The 24606-nt window shown below is 41.2% G+C and overlaps 1 protein-coding gene across 1 annotated transcript; it reads right to left on the reverse strand.

The window, feature by feature from the left end:
• Positions 1 to 3028: 3028 nt before the first annotated feature.
• tmem39b (transmembrane protein 39B) lies at positions 3029 to 8346 on the reverse strand. The gene is made up of 9 exons (XM_071366239.1): positions 8152 to 8346; positions 7101 to 7317; positions 6370 to 6589; positions 5594 to 5677; positions 5185 to 5339; positions 4507 to 4840; positions 3879 to 4066; positions 3546 to 3666; positions 3029 to 3409 (listed from the first exon to the last, which is right to left on the reverse strand). The coding sequence occupies exons 2-9, from the start codon at positions 7229 to 7231 to the stop codon at positions 3176 to 3178; spliced, it is 1467 nt and encodes a 488-aa protein (XP_071222340.1). The 5' UTR covers positions 7232 to 7317; positions 8152 to 8346; the 3' UTR covers positions 3029 to 3175.
• Between the last annotated feature and the right edge of the window lie 16260 nt (positions 8347 to 24606).

A 24606-nucleotide genomic window follows, 5' to 3' on the forward strand; every position in this document is an offset into this window, starting at 1 on the left:
TCGGAAAATGGAAAATCAGGCTTAAGAGGCCAAAAGTAATGAGTGAACCACGAGCAAACAGACATTTTACTTGGTAGACCTGCTGAATGTCAAATCGATGTAATTATCTAATTTTAAAAGGTAATACTTGCTGTATCTTGAATTCTGCCAGTCAATGTAGGCTTCTACATTAAAGTAGCCTCTTGTATCACTGACACACAATCCTCTGGAAAACAACAAAGGGGTTAACTGCAGGAGGTTCATGGCTGGATGGCTGCCAGGGTGAAAGTACATGACCTAATACCCCCACCTGAGCTTTAGCTATATTCTCAAATATTCAGAATTTTGACTAGCTTTGTACATTTTCAAGGTGAACAAGCTCACGCATCCAGGCAATAATATAGGCTTGTGTGGAAAACGTCCAATGGGGAGGATTCATTTTAGAATGCCTGTCCCTGTACAACAGGCTTGTGCAAACAGTTCCACTAAGAGGTATTTTTAGAATGCATAATTTCCTTGTAATTGGGGTGACAACACATTGCAAACAAGTCTTTCAACTTCTGTAGCTGAAAACCTGTGGACAATCATGCAGGTGTAATGATTTTACATACAGTGCATTCAGAAAGTATTCAGACCCCTTGACTTTTCCACATTTTGTTACTTTACAGCCTTATTCTAAATTTGACTGAACAGTTTTTTTCCCTCATCAATCTACACACAATACCCCATTATGACAACGCAAAAACAGGTTTCATGAATTTTTGCTCATTTATTAAAAAATAAAAATAAATGAAATATCACATTTAAATAAGTATTCAGCCTCTTTACTCAGTCTTTGTTGAAGCAGTGATTACAATATTCTTGGGTATGACACTACAAGCTTGGCACACCTGTATTTGGGGAGTTTATCCCATTCTTCTTTATAGATCCTCTCAAGCTCTGTCAGGTTGGATGGGGAGCATCGTTGCACAGCTATTTTCAGGTCTCTCCAGAGATTTTGTTCAAGTCCGGGCTCTGACTGGGCCACTCAAGGACATTCAGAGACCTGTCCCGAAGCCACTCCTGCGTTATCTTGGCTGTGTGCTTAGGGTCGTTGTCCTGTTGGAAAGTGAACCTTCACCCCAGTCTGAAGTCCTGAGCGCTCTGGAGCAGGTTTTCATCAAGGATATCTCTGTACTTTTCTCTGTTCATCTTTCCCTCGATCCTGACTAGTCTCCCAGTCCCTGCCACTGAAAAACATCCCCACAGCATGATGCTGCTACCACCATGCTTCACTGTAGGGATGGTGCCAGATTTCAGCCAGACGTGATACTTGGCATTCAGGCCAAAGAGTTCAATCTATGTTTCATCAGACCAGATAATCTTGTTTATCATGGTCTAAGAGTCCTTTAGGTGCCTTTGGCAAACTCCAAGCGGGCTGTCATGTGCCTTTCACTGAGAAGTGGCTTCCGTCTGGCCACTCTACCATAGAGACCTGATTGGTGGAGTGCTGGAGAAATCGTCAGAGTGACCATCAGGTTCTTGGTGACCTCCCTGACCAATTCCCTTCTACCCTGATTGCTCAGTTTGGCCGGGCAGCCAACTCTAGGAAGAGTCTTGGTGGCTCCAAACTTCTTACATTTTAAAATGAATGAGGCCACTGTGTTCTTGGGGACCTTCAATGCTGAATACTTATGTAAACAAGCTCTTTTTTTAAATATTTTTTTTATACATTTGCTAACATTTCTAAAAACCTGTTTTCACTTTATCATTATTCAGTATTGTGTGTTAATTGAATTTAATACATTTTTGAATATGGCCGTAACAACATAAGGTGGGAAAATCAAGGGGTCTGAATAGTTTATATTACCTGTAAGTGATGTGTGACATCTTGTAGGCCTACATTTCACTGGTACCAAGGTTCTTTATAATTTCAAGAAATCAAATAGATATAGATCTGTGCATCGATCCCACATTTTCCCCATTGGAATAGGATCCAATGAGCGGGAACATACATTATAATTGAGGGATTCTGTTCATTTTGATCCGGGTGCCCAGGTAGGCATGTTTTGCAACGGTTGAAAGTTTATTGCATTTGGAACCAGGCTGCCTCCCGGCATGAGCCAGATGCCCCTTTCAAAGCCCATGGTGAAGTTGTCTCAAAACAAAAGTGACGTAATTAAGCACATGGACTAATGAGTAGGAGTCTAAATTTTCACATGCAAAACTGATTGCTTTTGATAAAAACGCTTTATCTGGCTTCCTCATTAAAACTAATTTGAAAATGTAAAAACATATATTTTATGGAAAAGAGATATTGAATGTTTCTGGACAATGTAACATGATGCCTTGTTGACATGTCCGGCAACGTATATTACTGTTCAGTTTGAGAAGGGTGCTTCTCCCTCACCACTTTTGCTCGTTCATGTCGTGGGCCATAGACTGGTGCCCTGCGGCTCAGCATAATCAAATCCACCCATTGTCATAGTATTCTAAGGGTCTCACAAATCTGAGTGGTCAAGCCATGGATGGAGTGCATGCCAGGTAATTGAGGTCCCATGGGATGGTTGTTGGAGGATGCTCAAGTGCATTCAATGTGGCTCAGTCAGGTAGACCTGCTTGCCAAGACAAAGGGGTGAATTTAAGATTATTTTGCAAGATACCCTTGGAAAAATACCACAACTCTCTTGAGATAAATGTCACCAGCCTGTAGTAGAGTTGAGGCCCCTGAAGAAATTGTAAAATGTTTGAATTGTTCGCTTAAGTTATTAGCAGTTTCAGGGAGCCATGTCTTCTGCGAATAGGCAAAAAAAATGTTTTTATTAAGAAACACAGCCTAGCTATATATAGACACTTTCTTTGTTAATTGTTCACTCTTTGAATATATTGAAATGCTGCATTTCTAATATCTTAATTGAGAAAATAATTATATTGACATCTGTTGGTGAAAAGAAGTATAGAGTTGTAGGGAGTGGTACTGTAAAGAGCCCTCTAGTGGGAAACATAATGGAGACACCAGAGAGCACGGTTAACTCAAGAGTTCAACTATAAAATAATCACAGGCACAACCTTGAAAGGAATACAAAAATATGTTTATTTTTATTATGGCAGATCAGAACAAAAACAACAGTGACACAAAATGCAGTTGTAGAAAAAATACAAAGCTTTCATGCGTGTTTTTCTTGTTCCATAATAAATGACCAACAATAGCTTATCTTTAACTTATCTTCTGGTCAGATGAGCTGTTTGAGTATGAGTATGCCTTGCCTAAGACTATTCGGTCTCTGAGAAGCTTGAAGAAGGCGTAGTAGTTGCTGAAGAGAATTAAAGCCAAGGATATCGTCTGATGCCACTTTTCTGAGCATATCAACGAGTAGAGCTGGTAGAATATCATAGCACCTTCCAAGATGATGAGGATGTTCAATATTCGTAAGGGCTTGTTGAAGAAAAACTAAAGGATAAAAATAGAATGGAAAAAAAGGAGGCATGTTGTTATTGAACAAACAATGTCTGGAAGTACAACCAGTCCTTTAGCTGTGGCTGCCTGAGGCTCAAACAAGAACCGTCTTGCAGTTGGTGTTACTTACATAGAAGCGATAGTGGGAGACGTCTGAGGGGACAGCCACATTGTAGTGCCCCATGGCCTTGTAAACATTCTTATTGTGTTTGACCAGGACACCCTGGGGCCACATGTACTCTTCTGTCCATCTGTAGGAGAGAAAGGGTTCAAATACCAGATTAATGATTTATATTCAGTTGTTATACCGGTGTCATAGCACTGTCATAACTGTAGTAATATACAACAATTATTAACATGTTATAACTAGAGTAATTAGTGTTATAATCGCTCCCAAAACACTGATGAACGCCTATCATCAGTGCACCTCAGGCCGTGATGCCACCTCACTAGTGGTACTTACATGTGCTGCAGGACGTTGGAGCAGAGAGAAGGGTCTACTTTGTGCCAGCAGCCCAAGTGTGCTGCGGCCTTGTGGAGCAGGTCACAATAGCGCGGGGGCAGCAGGTGTCTCATGAGGATGACTGAGGTACTGACAGACACCAGGATGAAGAGCTCACAGGACCAGCGCTTGTCCACGTACTGTGTGCTCTTCAGAGGACCAGCACACAACCAGAATCCGAAGACAGAAAAACACAGCACCTCAGACATACATTACATTATTATTTATTTAACCTTTAATAAACTAGGAAAGTCAGTTAAGAACAAATTCTTAATTACAATGACGGCCCACCCCGGCCAAACCCTCCCCTAACCCGGACGACGCTGAGACAATTGTGCGCCGCCCATTACAACTGCAGGCATTAAGAAATGCAACAATTCCATCTAATGATGTTGACAGATCTCGTTGGCGATATATAACAACGCTGCCCTATGGTGCAAAACAAACAGCTCTGACGACAGACCATAATTTCTCAAATCTCTGTCAGCACAGCACACTACTTCATAGGGAATTGGACTAGCGCATCCTGCAACATACATAACATAAGGCTCCTCAGTTATAACAGTGGAAGTCAGTTATAGTTACTCACCTTAACAAACCATACAGGTACGAAGGCCACGTAGTAGGCACTGAGCATGGAGCTGACCAGCACCTCCTTCATCCTCCAGTTGAAGTCCATCTTCAGGTACTCCACCTCCTTGCGGATGAGGTCTGGGGAGAGGCAGCAGGCGTGTGTGGGCATGGCCTGGACCCCGTACAGCTGGCTGGTGTGCTGCTTCCACGTCTCCTTCAGCACCGTCAGGTAGTCCCGTCCGCGCCCCACGCTGCCCACCTCCTTCGACCCGATGCTGGTGATGGGTGAGAGCGGACCCACCCGGCGGAAATCGCAGTTCAACCGGAAAAAGGGAATGTACATACCGAACCTATGGAAACAGGGGATTTCAGAAGTTTCAGGTCCCAATCTATTCCAAACTGACAGGGGTATATAATAGTTTATTCAGATCATAGGAATCTAATCTGGAATCAGTCGGTACTGTGATGACTAACTTTGAGCTGTATAGGGAACATCACATACTGTGACTCTGAGACATTGGAGACAGCACTAAAAAATTGTAGAGCTTGACAAATGCTCTGAGCTCTAGTGAAGGTTGATACTAGTGACGTGGTTGTTTGGCAAGTAGTACGCTATGTATGACTGTCTCTGTGTCATTGTGAAGTCTGGCTTGAATGGTTGTGATACTGAGGTCTGACGGCTGACCATACTCACGGGTAACAGAGGAAAAGCAGGCTGAGGACAGAGTAGGTCCTGAATAGGTATATGAGGGAGCGACACAGACTCCAGCCCGTCAGTGTGAGCACAGCAAACCGTGCCATCACTAGGAAGATGGAGTGAGGGAACGAGAGCTTCCCACTCTGTGATGCCTGGAGAGGCCGAGAGAGAGAGGCAGTCAGACAGACATGATGTTTGTTATGCCAATAAGGTACTATTCACCTGAGGGACAGAAACAGACCTGAGCGGTTTGAGAAAAACAGATAGAGATAGAGGTGCTGGAGAAAAAAAACTACATTGACAAATATCACACAATAACACTTGCATTATTAAAGAGATGCTCATTGGTGGAATTGTTTACAACAAATCTATAATATCAAACTTGCCAAGCGGTGTGAATTCCTACCTCTTTTACAATCGCTGCAATCAGCCTGCGAGCCAGTATGATGACTGTGAACACCAGCATGTTATAGTCGATGAGGTGGAAGTTCTGCATTAGACAAAACAAAATATTTTATTATGATGTTGTATTACTTACTGGAAATGAAGTTAGCATGCCATGAGAAGTGAAATCATTTATAACAGTATAGTGATAACATTTGGAAAGGAATCCCTTTTCAGATGTAATTTGTCAGATGTCGAAGTACAAAGAATGGACACGGCAAATATACACACCTGGACCTTCTCCTAAACGGGACATTGTCAATCATTTATAAAATCTGCAGGAACATTATCAAACCTGATACTATCTCCATTATGTTTTTATTTAACTAGGCAAGTCAGTTAAGAACAAATTCTTATTTACAATGATTGTCTAACTCGGCCAAACCCTAACCCGGAAGACGCTGAGACAATTGTGCGCCACCCTATGGGACTCCCAATCACGGCCGGTTGTGATACAGTCTGGAATCGAACCAGGGTCTGTAGTGACGCCTCTAGCACTGAGATGCAGTGCCTTAGACCACTGCGCCACTCGGGAGCCCAATGTGGTCAAATACAATCAAACCCTGACACAATGGTAATGAAGTCACCACACAACCAAACAAACAAACTCACACAAAATCCAATCACCTCCCAAAGTGAGCCACAAACAAACCCTAACAGACAGATTACAGACAGACAGCAAACAGCAACAGTCAGATAACATTATCAGTCAGAGACAGTCAGAGTGGGGGGACTCACCAGCGAGGTGTGTGAGGGGGGGTGTGAGGGGGGGTACCACCAGACAGTCTTGTAGATGTTGACATAGTGGACAAAGAGAGCGATGAGGTGGCAGAAGAACAAGTGCAGCTCAAACAGCACATTCCTGTCCATGGATAACTCTGGGATCTTACAGTGCTTCAGAGGAACCACCGTATGGGCTGCCAAGGGGGGGCTAGAGATGCCTGTTCCTGAGCCATTCCTAGAACATACACATGATCAGGGGCTTTCAGAAATACTTTGTGTTACTACATGTTCATATCTAAATACTTAATAGCCTTTAACTATTATCACCCTCCATAACAACATGACTGTGGTATAGGCCTACACACTGGGGCAGCAGGTAGCCTGGCGGGTAGGAGCATTGGGCCAGTAACCGAAAGGTTGCTGGATCGAATTCCTGAGCTGACAAGGTAAAAATCTGTCATTCTGCCCCAGAGCAAGGCAGTTAACCCACGGTTCCACGGGTGCCGAAGACATTCATGCCGATTAAGGCCACCCTCCGCATCAATCTGATTCAGTGGGATTGGGTTAAATGCGGAAAACACATTTTAGTTAAATGCAATCAGTTGTAGAACTGACTAGGTATCCCCCTTATCCTTTCCCTATGCAACATAAACAAATCACTCTTACAACAACATATCATTACAACCACATATCACAGTGCTCTACACAGAACCCAGACACCCCATACTATGCCCTTGTCCTCTCACCTTGTCCGAGACCGCACCCCTGTGACTGGGGAGCTGGTAGAGTGGTTGCCATTGCCGACCGAGCCTGGCTCACTGCTCAGTGGAGACCTGCAGTAAGCAGTGCGGTTCGCCCCTCTTCGTCCGCCTGCCATCGCAGAGACTCCAATGTTTCTTTGTCTTGTGTGTTTAAGTTTGTCTGAGCGCTCCTCTTTCTCTGATCACAGTGAAGGAAACCACCCTGATGATTTGAAAAGTTGGTTAATTTTCTTAGTTCTATAGGCGCCACTGCTCAAAAGTTATGTGGTCAGCTAAATGTATGATATACTGCCAACTGGTGATGACATGGACATTAGTCAATCCAGATTGGGGCTTTACATTTCAATCATAAAAGGTTATTAGTCATCTATAATGCTCAAATAACAGATCATGTTTATATATGACACTATTAAGCAAAACATGTACAGTGACAGATCATGAATGAATGGCACAGTGACAGAAACAATATCTCCATTTGAAATGTAGATTAGCAATTTATTTACTCCAACCTGACCTGATAATAACGTGGCCTGAGTACAATGTGACCAAAATAGTACACAAATCTTGAAATATCTGCTAACCCATGCATCTCCTAGAAGACAAGCTAAACTACAGCTAGTTAAACAAATATTTTTGTAGTTGGTAGCTATTGCGATGCATGTTTTGGGTTTTGTATGTAAACAGCTAGTTGATTCCATGTGCTCCTCCCCAATGCAGCTAACTAACTAGTTAAACAAGTTTACTGAATTGTATTGGCATCAACTAACTAAACACATTTACTGAGGAAAGACCAACACCTTTTGCGGAAGCTGACATACAAAACAGATAGTTGCATCATTATGAAGTGACAGGTCATAAATATATTTAAAAATGTAATGCATCTTATCATAGCGTGTACCCGATAAAACGTGTATTTTCCGCCAAGACGGCAAATGCATGCTCGACGAAATACAAAAGACTGCGGCCTAACGTAACCACATAAACAGGCTAGCTTGTAGCTAGCTAGCAACCCAAATCATACACCATTTAGGCTTACCGGAGTTTGGACAGCGATTTTATCTTAGATGCGGTTGCAGTATATGAAGTAGCAAGCTACACAACACAGATTTTCTGAGCCTTTGTTGAAAAAAATGCGCGTTTTCCATTATAATAAACGAGGTTGATCATTGTGTTGACGTGATACTACCGCTGTGTGATAGAGATGGGACGCGGACGTGATTGAGGACATCACGAGGGAGGGGAGTGTTTCTTTACTTTAAAGAGATCATGTAATACCAAAGATTTGTATAGCTCATTGTTCTATCGGTGATAATACTGTATTTACGTAATACATCCTGATAATTTACATCTGGAGATGCAGGAGTTAACAATTTTGCCACAATGCTATGATATAAAAGCTTTTATATTTTAATCTAAATATGTTTTATAGAACTTATTGTGTTTTTGCAAGTGGTACCAGAGTATATTAATTTAGTCCATACATTTTACAGTGTAGTATGAACACTGCTTTGCTTTTATGATTAGATCAACATAATATGTAGTCTATATTGTTCAATGCATGAATTCGTACTTTTGCATAGACCTTACTGTGCATCCCATTCTCATCAACCTAAAGATGCTTCATTGCGTTCCTGCATCCCCTTTCATTTATTTCTGGTAGGACAGGACAGGTGAATGCAATGGGTGGATGGCTCCTGGAAATGTGTTTTCGCCTGTCAAGTTCTTTGACGTCTATCAATATGATTGGACAAGAACCCACTATGTGAAAAGCTATGTTATTGTAATTATTTTCTTACCACTAGGTGTCAGCATTTAGTTGGTCTGTGTTCTGGGGAAAAGTTATATATAGGAACATGTCTGAAAAACAGGAATTTCTTTGCTAATGGGAAAGGCATCATTTTTTTTTTTTTGAATGATGTATTTTATGAATCTCCAGATGCATATGCTTTTGATCCGAAGCATAATAAACGACTCCTCAAATGTAATCTTGAAAGATCTAACCTAATCAGCAGCATGTCCCTAGAGCCATTTGTACTTTTACTGAACCCTTCCACTTCTACCTCACATTTTCGGTTGTCAAATTGATTAACTTAAATAATAAGCATTTCACCATGCACGTGCAATTCTTTGCAGGTAATAAGTATGGTAATGAGTTAACTGCCTGCAGTTTTCTAATAGGGCACATATTGATGAGAAAAAAAGGTGTGTCATCACTGTGGAAAAAGCAGCATATTGTTTCTGACAATGAGCCCCAGAAGATCAAATGGCTGATAATGCCTTCATCCATTCTGAGACAGATATCGTGCATGCTTGCAGTTTCTTTGATGGCTGATTATGTCACAGGGGGAAAGGGTACAAGGTGTAATAATGTGTGAGAAATTATAAGAACCTTTGAGAGATATAGCATTATTGTTGATATGCATTTGGAGGCAGGTTGGGCTCAGAGGAACATATATGTACATATTTTTATTCCTTTCAAAGGTCACAGATGATTCTCCACTATATGTATTCAAACATGATCTATTATATTTACAAGATAGTCGCATGAGTCGTTTTTCTGAAAGTTTCCAGAATACCACATGCATCCACTTATGTCAGTACATTTGCAACAGACTACACATTACGAAACTTGTATTAGATAAGATAAACCTCACGTAATTCGGGACTCTCACAAATCATACAAAAAAGGCTTATCTCACGCGAACAGAATTTGGGCGGAGTAAATCCTCTCACTTCCTCTCTGATTTATTTCCATCCAGCTGAAGTGCCCTCCAGTTGAGGAAGGTTTCCATTAGTTACCACAGCCACAAAATCAGAATGGCAAACCGTAAACATTGATGAAAACAAATATATGCTTTTTGGTCTTAATTTAAGGTGAGGGTTAGCAGTGTGGTTAAGGTCAGGTTCAAAATCACCTTTTAAGAAGATGCATTGTAGAAATAGACGGGGTTTATGACTTCGTGGCTGTGGTAACTAGTGACGACTGTTCAGGCATCTGAGGAACTGCTTAGCCCCAGACAACAGGAGCTTTATAAAACGTTTTTTATTAAACCTTTATTTAACAAGGAAAGTCAGTTAAAAACAAAGTCTTATTTACAATGACGGCCTACCAAAAGGCTTCCTGCGGGGATGGGGACTGGGATTAGTGGTTCTGCGACGAGAATATAGAGATGACCAGTTTACAGAGGAGTAAAGAGTGCAGTGATGTGTCCTACAAGGAGCATGCATTGGTGACAAATCTGAAGGCTGAATGGTAATGAACATTTAGCCGCTCGAGAGCACCGTTACTTGCCGATCTATAAATTATGTCTCCATAATCTAGCATGGCTAGGATGGTGATCTGAATCAGGGTTAGTTTGGCAGCTGGGGGGAAAGAGGAGCGATTACTATTGAGGAAACCAAGCCTAGATTTAACCTTAGGCTGCAGCTTTGATACGTGCTGAGAGAAGGACAGTGTACCATCTAGCCATACTCCCAAGTACTTGTATGAGGTAACTAACATATTTTCTCCAACATTATAATGAAAAGGTGCCTCTCGGTTCCAAAACACATGTTTTCTGGAGACTTCTGGGAGGAGTGCTGATGAGGTCGCTCACTGTATGCGCTTTCAGTAGAGTGACTCCGTCCAGACTGAGGAGAAATCTGCACACAAATTACACATCCTGAAGTGGTCAGCCAGATCTGAACACAATCAAACCACAAAGCGATCTTTGTATTCTGATAGGGAGTCTCACTTACATGCGACTTCTACTATGTACAAAAGGTTGTGAAGTATTTGTAGGTAATCATATCAGTAATGTTAGTTCATCATTTCAGAGCTGTAGCTCCACCCACCGGTCAAGTGGAGCAGAACATGCTGGGCGATCTCAAACTCAGAGAAGAAGATCAAGAGGAGTCAAGTGAGAGAAAGTTCCAGCCATCCTTGTTTTCATACCAGTTAGCGTTCATTGTGTTAGCCACGGCCAGTGTGTGTCCTTGTTGATATGTAAATACATATTTCATATCTTTCAAGTGTTTATGTCTGAAGATGCACTCTGCGACAATAATTACATATTTATGGTCATGCTAATTAGTAGTTTCTACTGCGAGCTAGCTATTGTAAGCTGGCCAGCTCTGTTTTGGTTGTCATATAATTTCGTACATTTAACCCTGTAATTGTATAGGTATATGGTACATCATTATATGGGTATTACATCAGTGGCAACCTGTCCTTCAGGGCAGGTGGGGCCGAGCCACACCTGTTTTGAGACCCACATTTTTAGGTAAAAAAAACAAAACAGGGTTTACCTGTTTCGCATGTTATTTTGGCATTAATACGTTGGCATTTATCATTGAAACAAACTGCAAAAATCACTGAAGCTGGAGTCTCATATCTCCCTCACTAACTTTAAGCACCAGCTGTCAGAGCAGCTCACAGATCACTGCTCCTGTACATAGCCCATCTGTAAATAGCCCATCCAACTACCTCATCCCAAATACTGTTATTTATTTGATTTATTTTGCTCCTTTGCACCCCAGTATCTCTACTTGCACACTCATCTTCTGCACATCTATCACTCCAGTGTTTAATTGCTATATTGTAATTATTTCGGCACTAATGGCCTATTTATTGCCTTACCTCCCGCATCCTACCTCATTTGCACACACTGTATATAGACATTTCTATTGTATTATTGACTGTATGTTTGTTTATTCCATGTGTAACTCTGTGTTGTTGTTTGTGTCGCACTGCTTTGCTTTATCTTGGCCAGGTCGCAGTTGTAAATGAGAACTTGTTCTCAACTAGCTTACCTGGTTAAATAAAGGTGAAGAAAAAAAAAGAAAAAAAATGTAGGTAATAAAGCCGCATACAAACATGGTCTATTTTTTGCTTTCTTGAGTAAGGCAGCTCCAAAATGCAGGTGTTTCAGCCTAGCTCAGAGCTTTCTGTGGTGGTGGGGCAGCCAACGGAAAATACCAAGCGTAGGTGTTGGTAATGTTCTCTAGTTGCGCCATGATTAGCTCAGTGGTCTGTCACTCCTGGAGACAGTACGTCACTGCCAAGTCTAAGGGTAGACCTCGAAAATTCAAGCCCCTTGGGTGCTGCCATAGAGTTACATTAGAAGTGCCCATCCAATAAGGCTCAAGGTCATTGGTCACAGATAAAATTATGTCATATCACGTTTTATCATACTCTCAAAATTCAAAAGGCACTCGCACATCTGAGCTATCTTTTTTGCAAGTGCATGGTAACAGTTGAATAACATGAGAAAAAGAAGAAAACCGCACACCACTCTTAATAGTAAAGATAATTAAAGAACAATGATACTATCGGCCACACGCCTTCGTCAGAGCTTTGAGGTTTTTTTAAAATTAGCACCCTTATGTAGACATAGCCCCACCCACATCCGTTCCATCGAATGGGGTTGGAGTCGAGGGAAAACAAATAAGTGCTACCAAATATAACAATGTGCATTTCATAAATATTCGAATAAAGTGTGTACATAAAACGTATTAAACACGTATGTAAAACCACAATGAGGACATCGACCTACCAAATACGTTTTCATAAAACATTGGGTACAGCGCAAGCAAAACGTCCCGGGTAATCTGAAATTGGGGAATAATTCATGTTCACATTTACAACATAACATACATAAGCATTTCATCATTAAGACCTCTAGGAAATAATGTCTGGAGTGTGAAAATCCCAAAACATTCTCTTTTGCTCAGAGTAATTTTTATATCACCTCCCCTGTCTGATATCTTAACTTTCTCTATGCCACAACATCTAAAGGTAAAAATGTCATGTTTAACTCATTAAAATGTACTGCGACGATAATCCCTGTTGTTTCTCCTAATTTAACTTTTATGTTAACACATTCTCTGTTTGAGAGAACGATAGGTTTTATCTACATAACACAGCCCACATGGACATTTAATAATGTAGATAACATGGGTGGTGGAGCACGTAATAATGCCATTTATTTGGAACCGTTTTCCTGTATGTGGGTGGCAGAAATATTCACACTTCATCACATTGCACTGTGCGCAACCTCTGCATTTATATCTACCAGTCGGAAGAGGGCATAAAAGAGCCTGGCTGATTTTCTTTTGTGCCTGGCAGTTCGCTTCGATCAATTTATCGCGTAAATTGCGACCTCTCCTATATACAAGTGGTGGATTCTTAAATTCTGCTGGCAAAGCTGGGTCCGATGTTAAGACATGCTGGCAAAGCTGGGTCCGATGTTAAGACATGCCAGTGTTTCTTGACAGCATCTCCCACTTTTCTCGAGTTCGAAGTATATGTGGTGGCGAACATTACAGTGTTCTTTAGCTCTAATGGGTATTTTTGTAGCAGTTCATCTCGTGTTTTCCACAATGCCAAATGAAGAGCTTCATCCACACGTTGTGGAGAGTAGCCTCTATTGCGTATCTCCGCTGCTTTTCTAGATAGTCCTCTGTGGAGTGGCATATACGGCGCACTGAAAACTGGCTCCTTCAAAGTCCTCTTTTTAATGGCTCAGGGTGGAAGCTGTCCCCCTGTAATATAGTATTTCTGTTCGTTTTTTTTCTATACAGAGTTGTAAACAGGGTTCCATTTGATTTCTCAATCCACATATCGAGGTAATGAACACGTTTAGTGTCATATTCAATAGTGAATTTGAGATTGGGGTCAATGTCATTGAGTAATGCCATAAAGATTGACAGCTCTTCTCCCGTTCCTCCCCATATGCAAAACAAATGTCGTCAATGTATCGATACTACTTCAGGATTTTATTCAAAAATAGATTTTCGTTTTCATTGTTAACAAAACGTTCTTTAAAAATACCCACATAAAGGTCAGCATAGCTCAGAGCGAATGTTTCATTCGCTTGGAGGTAGTATTCATCATCAAATCTGAAATAGTTATATGTCAAAACATATTCAGCCAGCTCTAGTATAACAGTTGTTGGTGGGTATTCGTTAGTATCTCTGTCTCTCAAATAGTGAGCTAGGGCTGCCAGCCCCCGTATGGGGAATGCTGGTATATAGACTCTCGACATCTAATGTGACCAAATTGCAGTATTCTGTTAATCCAGTTATATTTGAGATCTTGTTTATGAAGTCTATAGAATCTTTCACATATGATGGTAATGCTTGCCCATGAGATTTAATAAAGGAGTCTACGAAGGTCGACAATGGCTCTAGTACTGAGCCTATTCCTGCAACCACTGGTCTGCCTGGATAATTTCCTTGTGTTTTAGGTTTGTGTAATTTCGGCAAAATGTACAGGCATGGATTTATGGGACATTTGCAGCAAAGTTATTCATATTCAGGTTTTGAGATAAGGTTATTTAATAGGGTTTGCTCCAGATTAGAGCATATATACCTTTGGAACACCTGTGTGGGATCAACACTCAATTTTTCTATAGAAACGTTCATTACTGAGTTGTCTCTGAATCTCTTCTTTGTATTTTTCATAGTCTAAAACGACCACAGCACCCCCCTTATCTGCAGGTTTGATAACCAAAGCTGAATCTTTCATTAGTTCATTAAGTGCCTGTTCTTCTGTCCTAGTGAGGTTCTTCTGAATGTGGTTTGTTTTTCTCCTACATGGCTTCTTGTTCGACTAACCTAATCGAAGAGTTGTTAACTATAGGACAGAATTTGCTTTTGGGCTTAAAATGGGTACCAGTTCTTTGTTGGGTTTCTAGGCCTGAAAGTGTTTTGAGAAAACGTGCTTAAGTTTAATCTTGTAAAAGAATTTAAACAGATCTACTTTCATATCAAATGGTTTGGGCGTCAGTGATCTTTTTTGGAAAGTTTCATTACCGCGTCCTGCTGTAGCTTTCAAAGTCTTATGCTTCGAACACACCGACTGTGTCCTTGCGTTTTGAAACACCAGGACATTAATTTCAAATGGAACGCTGCGTTTGCCTAGAGCATTGCGTTGCAGAGGCAGTTGCAGGACATTCTGTGTGGTGCATATGGTGGATTTATCGAATGTATGCATGAAATTGTATGGTAGACTTGACAGAAAGTAGCAAAATGTGAATGTTGAATTTGTGTTGCACACATATCCAGTAAACACATGTGGGATAACATAATAAAAACAGTTTGACTGTAGAATTTCTTTACATGTTTTATTCATTTATTTGCCAAGTATATTATTTATTCGATGACATCCACAAATTCATCGTGAGAGCCTATAATATAATTTCCCTCCAAAATGCAGTTTTGGTGCGAAATGCAATAGTCAAGATAGCAGAGTAGGCTCTTCCAACAATGAGACCAACGTTGAGGAATGGGGTCTTGATCGCGCTGTTGGGCCGGGACCAGCCCCACCGAAAGCGCAGGTCTGTGTGGGTCCAGAGATGGTTAAAGTCCCGAAAGCAGGCAGGGGAGTTCCACCGTCTCAATCAAGAGCTTCAACTGTTTGAAGAGGAATTCCGAAGTTACTTTCGTCTGGACCGAAGCCAGTTCGATCACCTGCTCCAGATGGTTGGAGCTAGGATCGCCCGGATGGATACCAACTACCGGGAGTCCATCATCCTAGTTGAACGCCTGGCGTTTTGTCTCCGGTAAGCTACATTCTACTACATTTTTAAAGCCTTTGATACCATAATTGATTGATATTTGATACATTGTTTTTATGTGCAACCTAGCTAGCTAAAGGGCTCTCTAGTTAATATTCCCTAGATGACATCAGATGTACTTTTACAGAATGTTCATCAGGACTATAACTTTTCCCAAAGTTGGTCTATAATCCTTTTTTAATTATGCAATGTTACCAAATGAAAAGAAAGGTGCCTTCTGCACTGATGAAGGTAGGCTAGTCTTCTCCAGGACCCATTGTTGTTCAAGACAGTTACAGTCATTCATTACATTCTTATTGGACTCACATACACTCTTAGAGAAAAAGGTTCCAAAAGTGTACTTCTGCTTTCCCCATTGGATAACCCTTTTTGGTTCCAGGTATAACCCTTTGGGGAAAAGGTTATACATATGTAACGGATGTGAAATGGCTAGCTAGTTAGCGGGTACGCGCTAGTAGCGTTTCAATCAGTTACGTCACTTGCTCTGAAACCTAGAAGTAGTGTTGCACCTTGCTCTGCAAGGGCCGCGGCTTTTGTGGAGCGATGGGTAACGACGCGTCGTGGGTGAACGTTGTTGATGTGTGCAGAAGGTCCCTGGTTCGCGCCCGTGTCGGGGCGAGGGGACGGTTTAAAGTTATACTGTTACATTGGTGCCGTGACCCGGATCACTGGTTGCTGCGGAAAAGGAGGAGGTTGAAAGGGGGGTGAGTGTAACGGATGTGAAATGGTTAGCGGGTACGCGCTAATAGCGTTTCAATCAGTTACGTCACTTGCTCTGAAACCTAGAAGTAGTGTTTCCCCTTGCTCTGCAAGGGCCGCGGCTTTTGTGGAGCGATGGGTAACGATGCTTCGTGGGTGACTGTTGTTGATGTGTGCAGAGGGTCCCTTGTTCGCGCCCGTGTTGGGGCGAGGGGACGCCATAAAGTTATACTGTTACATTGATGCTGTTGACCCGGATCACTGGTTGCTGCGGAAAAGGAGGAGGTTGAAAGGGGGGTGAGTGTAACGGATGTGAAATGGCTAGCTAGTTAGCGGGTACGCGCTAATAGCGTTTCAATCAGTTACGTCACTTGCTCTGAAACCTAGAAGTAGTGTTGCACCTTGCTCTGCAAGGGCCGCGGCTTTTGTGGAGCGATGGGTAACGACGCTTCGTGGGTGACCGTTGTTGATGTGTGCAGAAGGTCCCTGGTTCGCGCCCGTGTCGGGGCGAGGGGACGGTTTAAAGTTATACTGTTACACATGGAACCCATTAGGGTTCTACTTGGAACCAAAAGGGTTCTACCTGGAACCAAAAAGGGTTCTCCTATGGGGACAGCCGGAGAACCCTTTTAAGTAGATAGTACCATTCTTTCTAAGAGTAGAGTTGGCCTGGGCTACAGTTTAATGATATAGTCATAGACTGAATTGTACTGTTTCAAGTCATTGTTAATGATGGTTACAATATAATTAGTAGAGCATTATAAACAGTAATGAAGTAGCTATATGAGTAGATATAATATGTGGGTGGAATTCAAGTTACACACAATATTGATAATTATATTTCAGATTCTTGGCGACAGGGAACTCCTACAGGACCATCGGATTCAGCTTCCGAGTTGGACGGTCCACGGTGGCAGGCATTGTCCCCTCTGTGGCACAAGCCATTTGGGACTGTCTGGTTGGTGAATACATGCTTGTCCCCAAGGAGGAAGACTGGAGGGCCATTGCTGCCGAGTTCCTGGAGAGGTAGAATTTCCCCAACTGTCTTAGCTCCATTGACGGGAAACATGTAGTAATCCAGGCTCCACCGTGCTCGGGTTTGCAATTCTACATCTACAAGGGTACATATTCAGTTGTACTCCTGGCTGTAGTAGATGCCATCTACTGTTTCCGTGTTGTCGATGTTGGTGCTTACGGCAAGGGAAGTGATGGCGGGACCCTCCGGGACTCTGCCTTCGGCCAGGCACTTCAGGATGGCACCCTGGAGATTCCACCATCTGCATCACTCCCTGGGGCTGAAGACCTGGAACCCGTTCCCCACGTCTTCGTCGGCGACGAGGCCTTCCCTTTGAGACCCAACCTCATGAGGCCCTACGCTGGACCCCAGCTGCCATTGCCAAAGCCTGTAAGTGTAACAGTACTCTTTTTACGTTGTGTACAATCAATCATCGACACGAACTCCAACTTGTATCACCAGTCATGGAGCTTTATTCTGATAGAAACAGCACAAAATTGCACGTCATGCAATGCACGGCTCACCATCCAACTCTGCACTCACGCACTGTACAAAATATACGAACCCCCCCACCAGACACAGTAAGTTGCTAGCTATTATTAGCGGGAATTCTCTACAACAAATATTCACCAAAAAACGCTGCATCTTACGTGTGATGTTCGAATAACATTTACAAACAAATTGATATAAATTGTACATTTAAATCATCACTTGAGAGTATAAAAATCACTTTTGACATACAGTGCTTTGCAACCAACAACTTACCGCTGGTTTGGTGCTTGTTCACTGGATCGATTCTAACTGAAACATCCTCCCTCGTAAGCAAGCTACGAAAACCAGCCAATAAGATGCTATGTTGAGTAGGTGAAGGCAAGACAAAACTAAAACCAAAAACCCATTGGCTTAACAATAAAGTGGCAAGGGGCATCACCAATATAACCCTGTTACATAAGTATCTTTAACAAATGACTGTCCAGGGCACAGTTAGTTATTGAATGCGCCTTTGGGATTCTGGCAGCCCGGTGGAGAATGTATCGGAGAGTGCTTGGTCTCAGCCCCTCAAATGTCGATGCCTGCGTGAAGGCCACATGTGTTCTCCACAACTACCTGCGGAGGTCATTCCAGGAGCCACTCCAGATGGAGATGGGCACGCCAAATGGTCACCTACCTGATGTCACCAGGGCAGGTACCAACAACGCCCCCAGACAGGCACTCCAGGTGAGGGAGAAGCTGACCACCTACTTCTCATCGCCAGCAGGTGAAGTCCCATGGCAGTATGCCGTGGAGTGAAACAGCTCTTTTAAGAACCATCCACCGTTGTCCATAAAATTGTATTTTTCCCCCAGATTACTTTATGTATCATTGTCTCTCTTCATTTGGAAGTTATATTTCAGTGACATTTGGGAGTAAAGACCACACCTTAAAACCCCTTCCCTCTCCCATTAACGTCAGTATTATACACACCTGGTATGGTACATCAGATGAGCAGGAGCACTAATTAAGGTTATACGACATACAGTTAGTATGATAACAAAGGGAAAGGGTAACCTAGGGTCCATACAAATAGTACAGTTTACCACCATGTTCACTGGCCTGACAGGTGGGAAAAAAACTAATTAGGAAGATAATGTGTTTTTACTTTAATCTTGTCTTAGATCTGCAAAGGTGTAGGGAAGAAATAAGCAGATTAAGTCTAAATGGGATATTAAGTACAGGAAAGAACATGACAGGTATGTGTGTTGTAAAAATGTTTTTGTTTTTTTACTATTTAAAGAAGTGTGTGTGTGTGTGTCTCTGTCTCTGAAAAAAAAGTAAATAATATGTAGCCATAACACAGCTAAACAAACAAATGGCCCCTGGACGTCATGGATGCACCGGTGGCGACAACACTTGTGGATGACGTAGTAGAGGGTCTGGCTGTAAAATTGCCACTCGTTGCCCTAGGCACAATAAATGGATCCAGAAAATAGAGAATGTGGCAGAAGCGCCAAGGCTGCTGGCCTGAAGCTGCTGACCCAGGCCTCTTCTTCTCTTTCTCTGCCCTTCTCTCGCTCTGATACCTGTTCCTGAGTCCTCTCCACTTCCCCCTACAGTCTTCTTCTACATAGACATGAACATAAGCCAAACCATTACCTAGCATAACTATAGTTGTTAGATAGTAATCATGGACATGTCACCTACTGTACAAACGGTAATCTGACCAAATTATCAGGGGTACAGTAGTATCTACCATTTCTATTACTATTTACATTTACATTTAAGTCATTTAGCAGACGCTCTTATCCAGAGCGACTTACAAATTGGTGCATTCACCTTATATTTATTTATCTGACATACACACTCACACTCTTTCAAACATGATTATTTGGGAAAGTTATCAGGGGTAGTAACTAGCTTAATTTATATGACTATTTCTTTCACACACACACATCTCACTTGCTAGGTTAGCTAGCTAGCTAAAGTTAACTAGCCACATCTAGCACAAGCTCACTACTAAACTGACCTGGCAATCCTACTATCGTGGACACTTGTCTCCAAACAGCATTTTTTTGTGTTTATGTCCCTGTAGCTGTCAGCAGTTGTGTCAAAAAGACACGGTTTTGAGGATACTGCGAAAATGATTCCTCCATGTGTCTAACTGCATGCGACCATCTGCAAAAGATACCTGCATCAATATAACGTTAGTTGCCTAGCTGCGCAAAATATTAAGCAGCAGTGATGCAATGATGCAGTCAGTGTGTTCAAAGTGTTAGCTAGCAGTCATCATCATGAATGAAATCGATAATCTATTGGCAAACCCTTTTTAATCCTTGTCATATGAAGAGAAATACCGAAGAGAAATTATAGATAAAACGTATCGGTGCTCACCGGCCATTGGACATAAACATTACACAACAAATTGGAAATCGCAAATTCAACAATGAGTGGTGTGGAAGGAATCAGTGACAGTGGCTAACTGCAAGCATTGCAAAGCAATCACTAGCCTGCTATTCAGTGGAGTGGCTATGTGGTCCCAAATCTGGGATTAAGTGTCTCTTTCCAAATTTAAAATGATAAACATTCAACATTGGCCATGCTGTCAATGAAGCATGATTTGTTCCATAATCAAAACAACTGTTAACCCAGAACTGCAAGGTCTTGAACTCAATGAAGTCAAGTTAACTGAGAATTCTGAAAAAAACAAGCTCCAACTGAGAAATACATTTTGAATGGTCATCCAACTCGAAATTGTAAAATCGGGAACTCAGGCTTCTTTCTGGAGCTACGACCTGAAGATCAATGACGTAATCATTATTCAACCTTGTTTTTTCCGAGTTACCAGTTGTCTTGAAAGCACCATAAATCCAGAGAATGCCAGACTTTGATGACAGAATTTGACCACGAAGGACTGCCGTGCCACCTTCCTGTTCAAGTGAGCACAGCACAAGGTGAGTCCAAAAATGTATTGTACGCTACTGCATAAATTATGTAATATGCCAGGGAGATATGTATACTGTAGCTAAGAAAGTATTACTAAGTGTATGTTGTGTAGTAAGCTGTTAGTATCCCATGTGCCTCACCCTAACAATTTGGTCTATTTACCTCTCTTAATTTCACCTACTGTTCTGACTTGGTGGTGCACATGTAGCCTATAACCTGTTTTAGAGAAATGTAATCATTGAATTTTGTAGAGCTTTCATTGTCTGCTTTATATGCCCCCTTTATTTAACATACGGTTCTGACTTGGTGTACAGGGAGAGCACTTTAAGAACAGCCCATGTTCTGAATTCTGTTGCTGTACATTTCAAAAGTGCTAAACAAATAATTATATTGACTATGTCCGTCCTAGCTCGCTCATTAGTCTTAATCGAAATTACGGATTGTCTCTTATCCGCTTGTTGTCCCCTTATGCCATAGTTTGTACATCTCAATTGTCATTAGAAACCACATTTGTTTAAGCAAGTCAGCCATATCAGCTATGTTTTTTTAAAAGGCAGTAAATGAGGCTGAATGAACTGTTTCGCTGCCAGACACGGCTCCGCTGATAACGAGGTGTAGCAGTGGGAAGATGTTGGGACAGCTTTATGTAGGCCTTAACAGTTTGTGGGCACTGTTTGTCACTGTTATAGTGCAATTAATGTATTGTTTAGTGGCTCTGCTGGCATGCATCCCACTTATTGTTGTAATTTTTTTAGCCTCACCAAGATTTACATGCTAAAATCACCCCTGTATTTCATTGTATTTCACTGTTTAGAGGTTTTCAAGTTCATTGTGCAATTGTAGCCCTTTACTGAAGACAATGGTACTATTCTTTGTAGTACACGTGCTGCGGCACCCCTTTGATCTCAAATTAGTGAAGTCACAGTCACGTTTTATTGCGCTGTATGGTCCAGTATAGCATTAAGTCATCATATTCATGGTATAGCCATGCACATTGTTTATAAGAGATGTGAATTGGAGATTGTATTCTGTCATTCACTATTGTATTTTTTATTTATTTCTCTCTTTACTTGCAGACCCCACACACACACTTACTTTGGTTGAAGCAAGATGCCAGACCACTAAGTGCCTTAGCCCATCCATACTACATGCAGTGCAGTGCTGTTCAGTGCCTGTGCATTTTCAATGTTATTAAACCACCTCAACTGGAATCTTACCTGTCTGTCATCTGTGCCCTTACCAACACACTGGAGTGAACACAAAGTAAAACCTAATTTAAAGAATATACAGCCCGCTAAGTCATCACTTAATCCCTATGTGATTACTGACTGTATTAAATAAAACTTCCAATGCCAAATAAATTATTCAGGATTCTGTAATTTATAGACAACGGTAGTTCCCAGTCAGACAATTACTATTAAAAAAAATCTGTGTTCCTCAGTGCAATGTTTGGAGTTGTTTTGTCCTCAGTCCTCTTTTGAATTCTGTGTACTGATTCAGTTCTAAATTACCATCGAGTCCATCCTCACCTCTTCCATCACTGCAACGGATTGTCCGGTCTGCTGAGAGGGTCATTGGCTGCCACCTGCCCTCCATCGAGGTTCTGCACGACTGCAGGGCAAGGAAGATCACCGCCGACCCCTTTCACCTCCCCTTCCATGGCAAACGGTTCAGGTCAATCATGACCAAAACCTCCTGCCACCTGAACAGTTTCTTGTGCCGTGGCCCTCACCAACCGTCCACGACCATCCTCTCCTCCATGGACTTTGCATTCTGCACTATTCGTCCACAGACTATGCAAACTAACAGTGTGGGAAGTGATTAGGTACACACTGAAAATCTTAAATTAAATAATAAATACAATATTTGATGAGAGAATTTAACTAGGACTATAAAATAATGAAAGATTTTAAATATGTAATTACTAAGGCCTTTTGGAATCCACATTTTACACTAAATAATAAGTGATATTTCCTGGGAACATAAAAAGGCACCACTTCATAGTTGTAGGAATAACTCAGCCATCTTTCACCGTCCCCTTTCATCTCCATTGTCCAAAATCCGGTTAGAGAGCAGCCAAGTCGTGATTGGTCCAAAAAAACCTGACCAATCGCGATTCAGTAGACTGCTACATGCTATGTTCATTGGCTAGCATTTCCTCCGATATAAAGTTATAGTAAGCAGTTGCGAGCGCAAAATAGATTTGAGAGCAAACTGAAAAATTGACACTCCTTATTTGTGAGTGCAATAATTTCTGAGTCTTAACATGTAGTAAGAATTTCTTCAGGCAAACATCTCTGCTCTCGCATTAATGTAAGGCTACTGCGTGCGAAAATGCATTACATTGTTGTTTTTTTGGGGAACACAAATACAAAAAAACTGAAACATACAAACAAGAGTACATATACCTAACAGACAGGGGTATTACATATCAAGATTAATTTTCAATTTGTTAAATACTCTTATGGTGCATATTGCTTTTTTGTTTTTACATTTACTGATCATGTCAAAATAATATTTTAATTCTCTTAAATAATGTGAAGAGGGGTTTGTTCTCTGCCCACCTCATTTTATGGACAAAGAATCTTCCATGAAAGATAAACAAATTAACAATGAAAGTTAAATCAAGGTCCATATCATTTGGTTCAAAATTAAACATATCAGTCTTTCAAATTAACATTAATAGTTGTTTCTTTTAAAATAAGATCTAACTCACACCAAAATCTTCTGACATAAGAACAGTCCCAAAATAAATGGTCAAGAGTCTCTTGGTCACAATCACAAAATACACATGTTAACAATAGCAATTTTAAATCTGTGTATAATGAAAGGTCTTTTCAGGGCAGATTCTATGAATGAGTTTGTATGATACTCCTTTCACCTTATTAGATATACAATATTTACCAGATAACGTAACTTTGTTCCAGTTCACTTGTCCTAGGGCTGCATTCCGGTACAGTTTAGCAGAGTGAATAGTAAAATTTAGTAACCTTATATACGTGTTATTACATTTAGTTTAAAATGTCAGTTCCTTCTAATTGTATTGAGGCTACAAAAACCTCAACAGTTGCACTTGGAGTATTGTTATATTCTCCTAAAAGAAGAATAGCACCTTTTGGGACAGCTCTAACAATTTGATACTCCTCGGGAGTGAATGTAAAATTGTGTGTTCTAATAAATTCTGGATAATCATATAGTTGTCCATCATTCAATAATTGTTTAACCCAAATAATGTTGTCAAACCAGTTCTGGATAAACAAAGACTTGTTTTTGTATTTTATGTCTTTACTATTCCAGATTGTATGCCTATGAGGGGAAAAATTGTGTTTGTACATGAGGTTCCAAGTTAGAAGTACTCGATTATGAAAGTTTCCAAGCTTAATAGGAATTTTACCCATATCAAAGTTGCATTTGAGTAAGAATTCTAGACAACCAATTTGTTGGAATACTAAATTAGGGATTATATTCCAGATGCAATCCTTATTTCTTAAATAGTTTTGCATCCATTTAATCGTAAATATTATATTAGAGGTTTTAAAATCCAGAGCATTCAACCCTCACTCACCTTGGGTGCTACATATGACCGCTTTTCTTAAATAATGAGGTTTAATTCCTCCATTTGAAGTTAAATAATTTAGTATCAACCATTTTAGTTAGTGACAGAGGAACATCCAAGGCAAGGGAGGTATAAACTAATGCAGTTGTGCTCGCTCACAAACTCGTTTAATTTTTGCGCACCACGCTGGCCAGCGCTCGCGGCACCCGTCCTCTGCTCGCTCGACCACATTTCTTCTCGACT

This window comes from Salvelinus alpinus, chromosome 25 (genome assembly GCF_045679555.1).
Source record: "Salvelinus alpinus chromosome 25, SLU_Salpinus.1, whole genome shotgun sequence".
NCBI classification, from domain to species: domain Eukaryota; kingdom Metazoa; phylum Chordata; class Actinopteri; order Salmoniformes; family Salmonidae; genus Salvelinus; species Salvelinus alpinus.